General features: G+C 49.3%; 8 protein-coding genes and 3 non-coding genes across 11 annotated transcripts; 6 read left to right on the plus strand and 5 right to left on the minus strand.

Annotated features, from left to right (window-relative positions):
* Positions 1-214: 214 nt before the first annotated feature.
* On the plus strand, positions 215-301 carry POX_tR076. The gene has a single exon. It is a non-coding gene; the product is annotated as a tRNA-Lys (tRNA).
* A 496-nt stretch (positions 302-797) lies between these two features.
* Positions 798-1,001, plus strand: POX_c04507 (uncharacterized protein; the record flags this gene model as incomplete). The annotated part of the gene is made up of 1 exon (XM_050113382.1): positions 798-1,001. One exon carries the CDS (start codon positions 798-800, stop codon positions 999-1,001), a length of 204 nt encoding a protein of 67 aa, XP_049970938.1.
* A 554-nt stretch (positions 1,002-1,555) lies between these two features.
* POX_c04508 (uncharacterized protein) lies at positions 1,556-1,918 on the minus strand (the record flags this gene model as incomplete). The annotated part of the gene is made up of 1 exon (XM_050113383.1): positions 1,556-1,918. One exon carries the CDS (start codon positions 1,916-1,918, stop codon positions 1,556-1,558), a length of 363 nt encoding a protein of 120 aa, XP_049970939.1.
* Positions 1,919-2,478: 560 nt separating this feature from the next.
* Positions 2,479-2,593, plus strand: POX_rRNA018. The gene has a single exon (XR_007588109.1). It is a non-coding gene; the product is annotated as a 5S ribosomal RNA (ribosomal RNA).
* A 157-nt stretch (positions 2,594-2,750) lies between these two features.
* POX_rRNA019 lies at positions 2,751-2,866 on the plus strand. Its single transcript, XR_007588110.1, has one exon. It is a non-coding gene; the product is annotated as a 5S ribosomal RNA (ribosomal RNA).
* A 430-nt stretch (positions 2,867-3,296) lies between these two features.
* POX_c04509 (uncharacterized protein) lies at positions 3,297-4,509 on the minus strand (the record flags this gene model as incomplete). The annotated part of the gene is made up of 2 exons (XM_050113384.1): positions 3,297-4,022; positions 4,111-4,509. The coding sequence occupies 2 exons, from the start codon at positions 4,507-4,509 to the stop codon at positions 3,297-3,299; spliced, it is 1,125 nt and encodes a 374-aa protein (XP_049970940.1).
* Positions 4,510-4,813: 304 nt separating this feature from the next.
* POX_c04510 (uncharacterized protein) lies at positions 4,814-5,188 on the plus strand (the record flags this gene model as incomplete). The annotated part of the gene is made up of 3 exons (XM_050113385.1): positions 4,814-4,950; positions 5,020-5,052; positions 5,098-5,188. The coding sequence occupies 3 exons, from the start codon at positions 4,814-4,816 to the stop codon at positions 5,186-5,188; spliced, it is 261 nt and encodes an 86-aa protein (XP_049970941.1).
* Positions 5,189-5,339: 151 nt separating this feature from the next.
* POX_c04511 (uncharacterized protein) lies at positions 5,340-6,308 on the minus strand (the record flags this gene model as incomplete). Its single annotated transcript, XM_050113386.1, has 1 exon — positions 5,340-6,308. One exon carries the CDS (start codon positions 6,306-6,308, stop codon positions 5,340-5,342), a length of 969 nt encoding a protein of 322 aa, XP_049970942.1.
* Positions 6,309-7,194: 886 nt separating this feature from the next.
* Positions 7,195-9,184, minus strand: POX_c04512 (Cytochrome monooxygenase roqO; the record flags this gene model as incomplete). Its single annotated transcript, XM_050113387.1, has 6 exons — positions 7,195-7,634; positions 7,708-8,325; positions 8,427-8,495; positions 8,571-8,670; positions 8,782-8,898; positions 8,987-9,184. The coding sequence occupies 6 exons, from the start codon at positions 9,182-9,184 to the stop codon at positions 7,195-7,197; spliced, it is 1,542 nt and encodes a 513-aa protein (XP_049970943.1).
* Positions 9,185-9,669: 485 nt separating this feature from the next.
* On the plus strand, positions 9,670-10,784 carry POX_c04513 (Glandicoline B O-methyltransferase roqN; the record flags this gene model as incomplete). The annotated part of the gene is made up of 3 exons (XM_050113388.1): positions 9,670-10,051; positions 10,242-10,298; positions 10,381-10,784. The coding sequence occupies 3 exons, from the start codon at positions 9,670-9,672 to the stop codon at positions 10,782-10,784; spliced, it is 843 nt and encodes a 280-aa protein (XP_049970944.1).
* Positions 10,785-11,199: 415 nt separating this feature from the next.
* On the minus strand, positions 11,200-12,390 carry POX_c04514 (Roquefortine prenyltransferase roqD; the record flags this gene model as incomplete). Its single annotated transcript, XM_050113389.1, has 1 exon — positions 11,200-12,390. The coding sequence occupies one exon, from the start codon at positions 12,388-12,390 to the stop codon at positions 11,200-11,202; it is 1,191 nt and encodes a 396-aa protein (XP_049970945.1).
* Between the last annotated feature and the right edge of the window lie 174 nt (positions 12,391-12,564).

Consider the following 12,564-nt stretch of genomic DNA (forward strand, 5'->3'; position numbering starts at 1 on the left):
GATGGCTAGTTGTTTATGTTTGACATGGACATCGGGCCATGAACCATGTTTGTTGAATGGGCCAGGGTGGAAGAAGCTTGGGCTATCTCCGAGGCTAGTATCCTGTGATTATCGCGAAGAAATAAGTCCTTGAGCTCTTTCGGAGGTTACAAGCGCCAGGAATGAAATGCAATGTAGAATACATATTATAGTTTGTGTCGACATAACATCGGAAGCCCGGCTAACTCAATTGGTCAGAGTGCCAGACTTTTAAGACAAAGAGATCATCTGGAGGCTCAGGGTTCGAGTCCCTGGTCGGGCGTCTTCGATTTCCTTTTTTGGATTTTCTTTTTTTGTCCACACACATCTTGCCGACCGGCCTGACGGGTCCCGATCAATCCGGTCCACCTCTCTTTAATATTTCTTACCTTCACTTTGTACAACATTGGTGGTAAGCTATATTATCGCACATTTGGTCTGTAGGCTGATTTGGTTTGTATGTGGTCAAATTCAATTGATCAATCAACACTCTAACCTGGTTTTTTAGCTTGATCGAACATCCATACTTATCACCTGGAGGCTAGACACTGTTAGGTTCAAGTGTATGTTGCGCATGGTATATTTGCGGCAACTACGGCCGTTGGTTAGGTAGTAAATATATCTCAGTCTAGTTAGCGTCACCACACAAACAACCTTTGACGTCCCTCCTCTCCTACGTCTCAACACAACCTACTATAACGGTATGACTGGTAGAACAATATGCAGCACAGACAAAGCTGTATGTGCAGGCGTCTTGTACAAACCATGCAACCCCGTTAATGAGGCTATATGTATACGCTTATCAGAGTAGTACCTCCTATCATGTTATACCAACCCATACTCAGCATGCCAGGCCATCTGGCCTACTCACCTACGAGCATGAATTGAGAATAGTTGTTGGACTGAGTATGAAGGCTAGAGGCGATGAAATAAGCGCCCGCTATACCCTTTTAATAGCTTATATCCAGATGATGGCACCTTAATTCCGTCATAATGCACCGAGACAGCCTCCAACTACCTTAGTCATACGAGTGTTCCTAGGGGTGAGACTTCGTCCTCCCTCGGAAGGAACTGCAGTGCGAAGCGACTGCTATAACTCAACAGTTGACCGTCTGTGATATTCTAATTATTCTACGCCAACTGGATTAGACATGCATTAGACGTAACGAAATCGAGATACATATGTCGACAACGCAGGGTAGCGGGGTAATCGAAAATATCACATGATTTGCACGGTGTGACCGCTTTTATGACGAATCAGATGGAAATGATTCTGCCGGAAGTGATGATTTGGCGTTATTTATAGCGTCGCTTCGCTCCGCAATTACACTGTTGAACGTGTCAGGAAAGTATGCAAGTACGCTACTTGCAGTTCCGTGGATAGATAGCAGCAATAGAAAATATATAGATCAAAAAGTCTTTCCAAGTCAATAGAAGGTCTATCTAATTGTTATTAGAGGCGGAGGAACAACCTCACCCTTCTTTTGATCTCAATACATGAGCATTTTATACATACAGGCAAGAATGACTTCTCGACTCATCCGCAGTAGATCCCGTCGTCGTCTTCATCGATCAACTCGAACTGAAGGCTCATTGGTGCTCCATCTTCCATGTTTGACCACAGATCCCAGAGCGCAGAGGTCCAGCTTTTCATCCAGCCAGGGAATGTATTATACTGGTCAATTTCAGGGAAAGCTTCGAGTCCTTTGACGTATCGGATCTTGCCGTCGCGGAGAGGATTGGCGCGTAAGTCATCTTCTAGGGTTTCGGCTGTTATGCCTTTCAGCGTCTGCAAGCATTCTTTGTCGATGACCATACACATGCGCCACCGTGTCCATGTATCACTTACGCCTTGACTTTCTACCCATGCCTCAAAATCAGCGCGGATAGCGCAGGGCATCTGGGGTCTCAGGGTTGGCGAGGAGGCTCTTCTACATACAGTTCCGAGGAATTGAGTTGCAGTTTCGCATGGTGAAGGATGTCCGGGGTTCTTCACGTCTGCGAACATAAGCGCCCGAACTTAGGATTTTAATATCTCCTGAAGTTACTGTTTGATGAGAAGTGGTTACGTAAAGTAGGCGCAGCCAAAAGAGAGAGAAAGAGATGGTGACCTCAGAGTGGGTGAGAGGCTCTACATAAGCTAGTGGCTGGCTAATACAAATCACATGCCTGCCAAACACAGTATTTGAAGGTACTGAAGAACTTTCAAGCTACTGGAGGATATGTCGATTATATTTTTGTCCGAGGACAGTGGAGGACCATTAAGCTAACATTGAGATATTTTTTGCTACTAAGGTCACATACTCCTTGTAGCACCACGGAAACACATGGGCAGATAGAAAGAAGAGGTTATTCCCACCGATCTCAGCCTCGGCATCCTATCGCACTTGTTCAAGTCATACTACATGGCTCGATAGCAATAAGAGAAAATTTTAAGAAAAACAATAAATCATCAAAAACATACAACAGTCAGGATTCGCATGTGGTCACCCACCATACTACTAACTGACCGGCGTGTGGCTTGAGTACGGCTGAGCGGACGGGAAGCCCTGTTTTCCACACCCTATGGTCGTATGTGCAATGGATGTAGAAGCTATGAACTATGCTCTCAATGCTTCATCCGAACTAGTGGGTACAAATAAAAAGCTACCCAATCTTCCTCACTTCTTTGAGATTCGTCTTATGCTACGTACTTTCGAACGACTAGAGTAAAAAAGAGTTAAGCCAAAAAACATACAACAGCCAGGATTCGCATGTGGTCACCCACCATACTACTAACTGGCCGGCGTGTGGCTTAAGTACGGCTGAGCGGACGGGAAGCCCTGTTTTCCACACCCTATGGTCGTATGTGAAGGACTAAAATGGTATAGACAATATAATCCTAAATTCGAAAGGACATCCTCACTAGGTGATGACTTGAACATGCATACCCTAACACCGACATTTCCAACTAGCCACCTTACGGACTGTAGCGTGCTCATTTGAGCTCAGATAAACCCCAAGCAATAATTTTGAATCTTGGCAGAGATTCCCGGGAACTTCCGTATTCCATATTTTCCTAGCGACATGATACGAGGCTCATCGCCCACTCGAGTGTTTCTTTTGATGAAGAGAGATGGGGTGTGCGTTGTGATGTCGAAGCGAAAGGGAAAAAAGCATGACCTTGGGAAGAATTGGGATCAGAATGCCCCAAGTTCAGAGTCCTCTTATTTTGGTGTATGATAAAACCAGCGGTTGCATATGCTTCCACTAAAAATGTAAAAAGCCTTCAGTTGCCCTTACAGCCTTAAGATATCGCCGTTGCGATCAATCCCGCCTCGAAAGTGATCTGCGACAACTTTGCCTTCAAGCACCGTCTCCTCAACAATCCCCTGTACATGCTTGGGCTCAATACGCCCATACCAAATACCCTTGCCAGCCAGCGGATGGATCTCCGACGTCTCGCCTGGTCCTATTGTCATTTTTGATGGGATGTAGATAATCACATTACCCGCGTATTTGTGTCCTCCAATGTGGCTGATTAGGCCCAGGTTGCTGTGACCTGGCTTATCGAGGATGCCTTCGCTCCCTGCAGAGTCAAATCCAACCTCACACAGCACGCGCTGGAACTCCTTTTCCAGAGCAGGTGCCATAACCCCGCATCGCATGTCACGGCCTCCATGTCCACAGATGAGAATTGTTGGAGAGTATTCAATGTCCGAGACGTTCGAGAACTTGCTCGCCAAGTCCGGGGCGCGGGTCATGTCCCGCTGCTTGGACTCGGGGAGAGAGGAATGCATTTCATGAAGACGAGTCGGGAGGAGAAAGGCACGAATAAATGTCTTTAGATCGATGTGCTGATCTGATGATGAAGATGTTGGGCTTGCCGAGGTCGGAATGGACGGAATGTATTTAAATGCGGGGAAGAGGAGGGCAGAGGCAGTGGCGGATGAGGGCGATGTTGATAGCGCAGACGACCGAGACGGTTTTATAGAAGAGTTGGTCACGAGAACGTTGTTGAAGGGCTGCATGTAAATCAGCGCGAGTCGAGTTTTGGGTAACCATCGGTGTAAAGCAATGTCGCAGGTTGCCGTGCGTAAATAATTCACTTACGTCGAGATACGGCCCTCCTCGCCCCATCAGCTGTTTCAATCCACGAACTAGAGCCCCCCAGCCCTGGTCTTTCCCATCATCCTCGATTCGACTCGTCCAGTCTCGCTGGCCTGTGCAGACTATGAGCTGCTGCGCGTACGCCGCCATGGTCCCGTTCAATGGCTGTTCATGATCGATCGTTAGGCCCTCGGGCAATGCTGGCGTGGGCGGGCAATCGCAGCTTGGCTCCGGGCAGGTCTTTGTGACTGGAAAAGGAGGTGGGATCTCAATACGAGTCCGGAGTCGACTGGTGCGGCATGCTGTCGTTGCTAGTGATCTTTTTGGCGTTGAATGATTGCGCATACGCCTGCAGCAGTCGCGGACCAGTGACTGCACGAAGCTGGAGGAGATGCCTTTCATTTGATGAAATTTTCTCCAAAATACTGTACAAAAGTCACAGACAGTAGACGGGAAATCAGCAGAGAGAAACACGATAGGAGGGCACTTCACGGATCCGCGTGTTATCCAAGATGACCTTTATCTCCGAAGCAACATCTCCCCGGGGCGGAGATTAGCGGGATAGGTACTCGGTCCTTATTTGAAAGCATCACGGGTCAGCGCAAGGGACCGGTAGAGCCATAGACGAACACCACTCAAAGCTGGTAGATTTGTTTGAGCTAATGGATGCCACCCTCGATCTTGATCAAAGCCAGAACATTCTGCGATGGGCACGAACAAGTCCTCGACATGCAATGCGAACATCCGACTGTTGTTTTGTGCACGTGACTTGACGGCATTGGGCGGCCCTTCCAGTCGGCTTCAGCCGGTCTGGATGCGGCTTGGCGTTCCGTCGGCCCCGAGGTACGTAGCACCGACTTTGGTCTGTTATGTCCTAAGTGAGTAGTATTCTTGGTTTATCGATGCGGATAGAATCCTCACCGCAAGATTACTTGTAATCCAGAGGTAAGTTGTGAGATTTACCAAACACTATGAACTTGGGTCTTGTAGTCTTGGACTCGGGAATTTGAAGCTACTTGCACCCGTTGCTCGAGTGCATGTCGCTCCTGCCATCATGTGTACTTCTATTGACGCCGTGTAGGACGAAACTACTAGGACACGCCCCCGATGCGCATTGAAAAGAAAGTTTACAAGTGATGCATGGATAATAAATTTACTTGGACCAAGCTCAATTAGCAGGACCGGAGAACAAAGCCGCACAAAAACTGCTGAATTAGCCACACCTCACAACCCTAAGAAGCTGCGTATGTATTGCTCTTCTGAGCTCCCCGTCGTATTCCTTCTTGCTCCACCAAGTCACTGAATTTCATCGCCAGAGGATGCCGTTCACTTCTGCAAGATTTACTCGTGAGTAGGTAATGTTCTCGAAAGGTTTTCCAAAGTGGATTCGTGTGGGTAGTTGGCTCTGGTCGAGGATAAAAAGGGTCGTTACGCCAGAATGCAGTAACGGCTTGCTTCACCCCATCCGAGTCCATGGCCATGCTCCTGCAAACATCAAAATCTAGCACCCATACAGAGTGTTCTCCAAGGACTGCAGATTGTAGCGTGAGACTATTCTCAGGCGACGTTGCAGGGGCAAGTACAAACTCAATGTCGTTTCCATCAATCTCACAGCTCCAATGCATTATAGCGAGAGTCTCTGCCATTGCCATAGCGTACTGTGACATTTCTTGACTAGTCACTCCAAGTGACTCCATTTGATCCACATGGAGGGGGAAATTGCGCAGTGAAAACGCGCTAAATCTGGTGGGAGCAGATGAAGACTTGCGGAATCGCCTGCGACCCAAGTAGGGTCGAATCAAGCAATCCTTGTCTGGCTCGCTGGCTAGGATTCGCGGCATGATACTTTTTGGGCAGTACTCTTGTATCAGCAAAGCTCTTGTCTTATCCGAAAAGGGAGGGATTCGTTGCGAGACAAGTATATTGCACGGGGTGTATCCTGATGGAAACTTTCCTTGGTTCGCTGACCACCAAGTGCTGTCGTTCGATTTGATAAAATCATAGCATGCTGGTACTCGAGTTCGAAGACAGAGTGACTTGGATGCTTCAAAGCTTTGGAGGACTTTTCGGTGCATGTCCCAGTCATTCTTCAGCGATCGGCCGGGCCCTCCATCTTCTCTTTTGAAAGCTGGCCCAGTGGATGCAGCCCATACTGTGCCGCAAAAACCTTGCCCGATCTTGCGTAGTTCGCAACTGTCCATTCCGAATACAATGAGTATCTTGACTGATCTGTGAAGCTTCGAATTTGGAAGAGGAATAAGTGGAAAGGTGAAAAGTAAAGGAGTCGATGGCGAGGTGCGGGCGGACAGCTGTGGTTTTGTACTTGGGCGGCTGTGTCGAACTGCAGTCAAGCTGTAATTGTGACACCATCCAACCGGACCGAAGCCCTAAAAGAACTGGACTTGAACCGCAACGGTGCCCTGAATTAATCGGACTCGGACTAACATAACTGTCTCAAGATCGGGCAAGTTCATGCCTATGATTGAGAGGTCATCCTTGGCTACGTCCAACTTCAAATGATACCCGCTTTCCAAATGATGGGATCAGTACAAAAACTCTAGAGGTTAAGGCTCTGATCCTCAGTGCTGGTCTTTGAATCTCCTCCTTTCTCTATACAGCATGTCAAGAAGCTTCAAAAGCCCGGTTTTCATTTTCCTGAATAAGGTGAGCAGTTTGCGATTCATGGGCAGTATTTCAATCTCTCAGTTCTGAAGTGGTGGGAATTTGAGGATAATAGGTTGGTTTCTGGAACGACAAATTGCAAAAATCTAGAAGGCATGACCCATTCACCTGATCGGACTGTATTTTTTAATTTTGACACAGGACAAGAAGCACGTGGTCGTCGATGGATTTGACTTCAATTGTGTACATGCGCTTGATCGGGAACATTTGTAGGAAAAAGTCGGATACGATACCCTCTGGACTTTGCCGAATTGATTGAATGTGACTTTTTCTTAAAGATTATAGAGGCTTTGATCGACTTTGCCTAATCAAATGAACAATCATCTGCGAGTGCTCAGACATGAGGATCAAAAATTCAAGCCACAACAGACATCTCTTAATGAACTCTTTCTAAAAAGTGTATGACTACCGCAAAATCTCCGCTACACCCGGCTCCATCTGACGCATCTTTACCTCCATCTTCTCTCCCGGCTTCCTCTGCACAAACATACCGTACACTGAGATCCCCGCATCATTTCCCGACTCAGGTGCCCTGATGTCATATTTGAGCAGAATATGGCATAAAATCAGCTTGGCCTCGTCGCACGATAGAAATCGCCCCGGACAGGCATGTTTACCGTGTCCAAAGGCCAGGTGACTCATCCGCGTCCTGGTGAAGGGGGCCAACCCGGCAGTACTTGGATCTTCACGCATCCTTTGGAATCGGTAGCCATCGAAACGCTCGGGATTTGGATACATGGTGGGGTCGAGCCGCGAGTCGTTTGCAAAGGCGAGATTAGTGCCTCGGGGCACGACTGTGCCATCTTGCAAAATGACTGTTTTCTTGGCCACGCGAAACATCGATACTGGATTCACACAGTCAGAAGCATGGTTCAATATCTGCTTAATAGAAGACTAGAATCAAGGGAAATAACGCACTGAGAGTAGCAGGCTCGAGTCTCTGGCTCTCCCTCATCACGCTTTCCATCAGCGTGAGCTTCATGAGACTATTGCGATGCATGCCTTGATGTGTCATAGTTAAGACGGCAATGACTTCTTCGCGCAACGGTTCGATCAGCTCCGGATACTCAAGAAGCCGTGCGACTACCTTCTCCACCAGATCTGCTGTGGTCAGAACGGAGACGGCAATCAGCCGCAGCTGGGCTAGTGTGGCATCGTAGCGCTTGCCCTGGGCATATCGGTCAATAAATGTCAATGTGGAGAAGTCCTGCTTGATTGACGTAGGTGATGAGGATGAAGACGGGTCCACCTCGTTCTGACCCATTTTTTGTCGTAGGACAGGCAAGAGTATGCCCTTTGCGCGCCGAATCTGCTTCCGCACCGCACGACAGGGACTGAGAAACCAGTGAACCATCGGCTGGAGGAGGCGAGGCCAGCCTTGAATGGCAGCAACGGCAATCGCCCGGTTAGTTGTGAAGCTGATGGCGATATCGAGCCATTCAGCGTGGCAGCTAAGCTCAGGCCCGATCAGGGCGCGTGTGGTCATCTGGGCCACGAGACCCAACACTGTCTCGCGAATGTCTACGATCTGCCAATCTGCATGTTTGATTTGGTTAACAATTTACTCATGGTAAGTGTAGCTCTCTGTCTCTCTCTCCCTGCCAAATTCCCTGCACAAAAAATCATTTGAAACTTACCAGGCACATCCGACCACCGAGTACGCAGGAAATTGCTGGCTTCATCGGAGAGAGGCTGCGTCAAGTGCACTAGAGATGATCCGACAGTGGAAGTACAATTAGGGCGCTGTCATCTTGAAATACCCGCAAAACGCTTTAACTCACGTAGCTCCTTGTTCAACGCCTGAACCGCAATGGGTGAGACATGGTTGTGTAATGAGCCCTGAAATGAAGTTTCAAAGCCCGGCAATTCTAACAGAATGACCTATGTAGCGAATCCAGGATCAAAGAAGGTTTAGCCATGCGCTCGGAAAGTGGCCAGGGAAGAGTGTACGCGAATAAGAAGCACACCAGTCATGTGGTGATTGATACATACATCGACAAGCGCATCGTATGCACTGAATCGCTCATCATTTCTGATTTCCTCAGCGTATCGGTCGGCTAGGACCAGATAAGTTCCCATTTTGGTCGCGAGTCGGAACGAAGAGCCATCCTAGGGACGCCGGATCATGTCAACTCGGCTTTACCTCCCCCCCCATCCGAGGTCGGTGACTGAGCTTGGCTGAGTACCAGACACTCACCTTCTTGAGACCTTTGGCAATCAGCCCTGAGGCGTCGGCCTCAAACTCCTGGTTGGCTTTGCGTCGGAACGGATCCCAGGCGTGAAAATTGACAGGCTTTGGCACACCGGAAACCACCAGAATGGCTCGCAGAACGAGAATTAAACTCGCCAGGCCCAGACTCGGGTACAAAAGCTGAGAGTTGATGATAGCTTCCATATTAAATTAATCTTTTGCTTCACATACAGACAAAATTTGGCGTTAGCCCAGCTATAGAGGGCGGGGAAAGAATCCCGACTCGTGGTGATCGGTTAATTTTCGTCATCCCGGCTTCGAATTCGGTGTCTATTCTTCTCGGAGAGTATTCGGTGAAGTGCAGATTCTTGCGCCTCGCCAATGCAGGGCTAAATACGGGGCAAGCTCAAGGTATCGACACTTCACATCCCTTCCCTTCTGGCCCCCTTACTGCTGGAGTCGAGATGCATGCAGGCTGGTGTGGCGGTCTGCATATTCATCATGTCCCAAAATTGCAAAACGTGGGAGGGGCATAAGCAGCGAGTCAAGTTCTCATAGAACAAGCCCAAAATTTGTGAGCCTTTTCCCCCCATAAAGAATACAATTTCCCACTGTCGACACCATTCACCTTGAACATATCATTTTGCTGCGTATCTGCTTATCCCCGAAACCAAGAGCCTCGAATCACCATGACCCGCGCCACCAACTTTACGGAGCTCTATGCGGGCAAGGGCATCCTGGAGACGTACATGATCGCCGAGAAGATTACGCGATATTTCACCCGGGATTTGATCGAACTCTCAGGGTTGTTAGAGTCGGAATTGAGTCCGTTGAAGCTACTCGATCTGGCCTGCGGCACTGGCGTGGTGTCCGAAAGGCTTCATGAGATGCTGGCAAGCAAGGCCTCAACTAGCTGGGAGTTGATCTGTGGCGACATCTCAGCCGAGTTGACGGGTCATGTCAAGCGGAAGATCATCGAGGAAGGCTGGACCAATTCAAGTGCCCGGGTGATGGACGCGCAGAACACCGAGCTAGCTACCGCGGAGTTGACCCATGTGTTTGCGGCTTTGGGTAAGTTGCAGTGAATCGGGGCTGAGAATAGTTCACAAGATGCTTTCCTACTGACCTTGTTGGCTTTTTTTTTTTTTTTTTTTTAGCATGGACTTCATTCCCGGATACTTATGCCGCATTGAAAGGTAAGAATGGCCTCTTTATGGATCACAGCACATAAACCAAGCGCAAAAGCTCATACAAGAACCAGATTCCCTCCGCATTCTTCGTCCAGGTGGCACTTTGACCATCTCGACTTGGCAGAAAAGTAAGTTGCCAAGAGCTGATCCTCTCCTCCCTCTCATCTTGCTCTTGCAAAGAAAAAAAAATTCCATAATTAACGGACGTAGCGGAGTGGCTCGGCGTCCTCGAAGCGGCCGTCAAAACCATTCCAACTCGCCTGCCCTTCCCAACCACAAAGGAATTCATGTCGTGCATGAACCCCGGCTGGGACGACGAGAACTATGTCCGCGGCCGTCTCGAGGAGGCAGGTTTTGTCCACGTGTACTCGACAACCATCTCCAAGGAATTCCAGATCTCGACGGCCGATTTATACAAAATTGCGGCACCGGTGATTCCGATCATTGTCAGTAAGTGGTGGACCACCGAGCAAAAAGAGGCCCATGAGCACGAGATTCTTCCTGCCCTTGCGAAGCATCTCGAAGCAACGTACGGGGAAACGGGGCTAGTGCCGCAGAAATGGACGGCAGTATTTGCCAAAGGAGAGAAGGAGAAGCGATGCGATACAGTGTGATGTTTAAAATTCTTTATACTGGTGAATAGGAAGCATTACTCTTTCTTGTTGGGATATGATCCATTTTTATCGGATCCCAGTGGAGCGCTGTAGTCGTGGATTTCACAAGTCTTCTATCGAAGGGCGGTCAACATCTATTTCTAAACGGCCATCAATGCGCTGATTCGTTCATAGATTGATTCATTACACAAATAGCTCATTTCTCATTCTCAAATTGATGATAAACTAGTTCAATGATAGTACATTGTCAGATACGGACCCTTCTTGTGGGTGTAAGAAAAGGACATCCACGCCTGATGATCGATAGCGGTCGCCAAATCTTTGGCAGGGCTGTCATCCCCCCAAAATGGTGCAGATTAGCAGCAATCCTGAAATAGCACGCTTAAAGATTTGAAGCAACAAAAAGGGCAACTTACTAATATGACTGCAAATTCTCCTCATAGACCATCGCCTGGTCTGCCATGTCATGCCGCTCAAAGAAAGCCGTAAGCACTTTGGCAATCTTCAGTTCGGGGATGCCCACGAGCGGGAAGTAGAACTTAGGAACAGGCAGAGGGGCGTTGGGAGTCATCTCGTAATTCAGTATGAAGGGAACAATGGTATCTGGATCACCTGGCTGCGAGGGCCGCTCAGGCTCGTCGCGTAGGCCCTCGATAATTCCAAACTCGCACCACAGCTCACGGAGCATCTGTAGGCCGCGGTCGATCTCCTCGTCGCCAGCGAGCACACCGCCCATCGTCCAGTGCTCCTCGACCTTGGCCCACCGCATATCCAGCTCCATGAGATAGAGCTTAAACCGGGTCGCCGCTGGATCGATCAGGTCGCAGGACAGGAAGTAGAGGTCTGTCTGTGTTTGGGCTTGCATATGATGCTCGATAGCCTTCAATGCCGCGGTGAAGCATCCCTCGTGATCGACCGAACGGATGGCCGCAAAACACAGCTCTGCAACACTTTTGCCCATCATTTGAGCCTTGAGCCCTGGGTATAGATATTCTTTGACTGTGATCTCGCCAGTCGGATCCAAGTCCAGCGCTAGCAGGGTCTGCGTGCGCCAGACGGTCTCGGCAATTTGGGTCGCGCTCATGCGCTGCTCTTCGCGGTCGCTCAGCGTGAGTTGAGTCACCAGTCGGTGGTGCAGCTCCATGTCAACTTGAGTGGCGCCCAGGCTACGTAGCTCAGCCAGTGTGGCATGTACAGCATGACGATTGAAGGGATCCACGCCTGTGCTTGAAATGTAGCTGGTGGGCTCAAAGGCCACCCGCGTGGTGAGCCCCCGGCGCTGGATATTCTGGCTCAATTCCACCGATCCTGTGCCCCCGAGTAGACACTTGTAGATATTCTGTTGGCTGGGAAAGGGCCCTAGTTTGGGAACGATCACCTGGGCGAACAAGGTAAGGTATCCGTACTGCTGATGGATACTGTAGTTACCTCGGGCGAGCATCTCCCCCAGCATTGGCGCCACGGCATGCCAGTACCGGTACTGATCCAGGTTAGCGAAGGGAAGCGATCTGCTTAGAGTGCCGTACGGGATCGTCATCGCGCCGACTTTCCTCAGCCCGGCCTCCTCGGGTGGATGGGCATTGATGGAAGTGCTCGAAACTGTCATCGCACTGTGTGCGTTTCGAAGAGCTAGTAGATTGGGATTCTTGTGGGCTACCTTTGGGGGGAGAAAAGGGAGGGTGGTCCTAGAGTTGGCGATTGAATTTCAGTGCGACCAAGTACTATTGCCTTTGTAACACGTAAATCGTCGGCCGCATCTCACGCGGACTCCATGCTGCGA

This window comes from Penicillium oxalicum, chromosome III (assembly GCF_001723175.1).
Source record: "Penicillium oxalicum strain HP7-1 chromosome III, whole genome shotgun sequence".
Classification (NCBI taxonomy): Eukaryota; Fungi; Ascomycota; class Eurotiomycetes; order Eurotiales; family Aspergillaceae; genus Penicillium; species Penicillium oxalicum.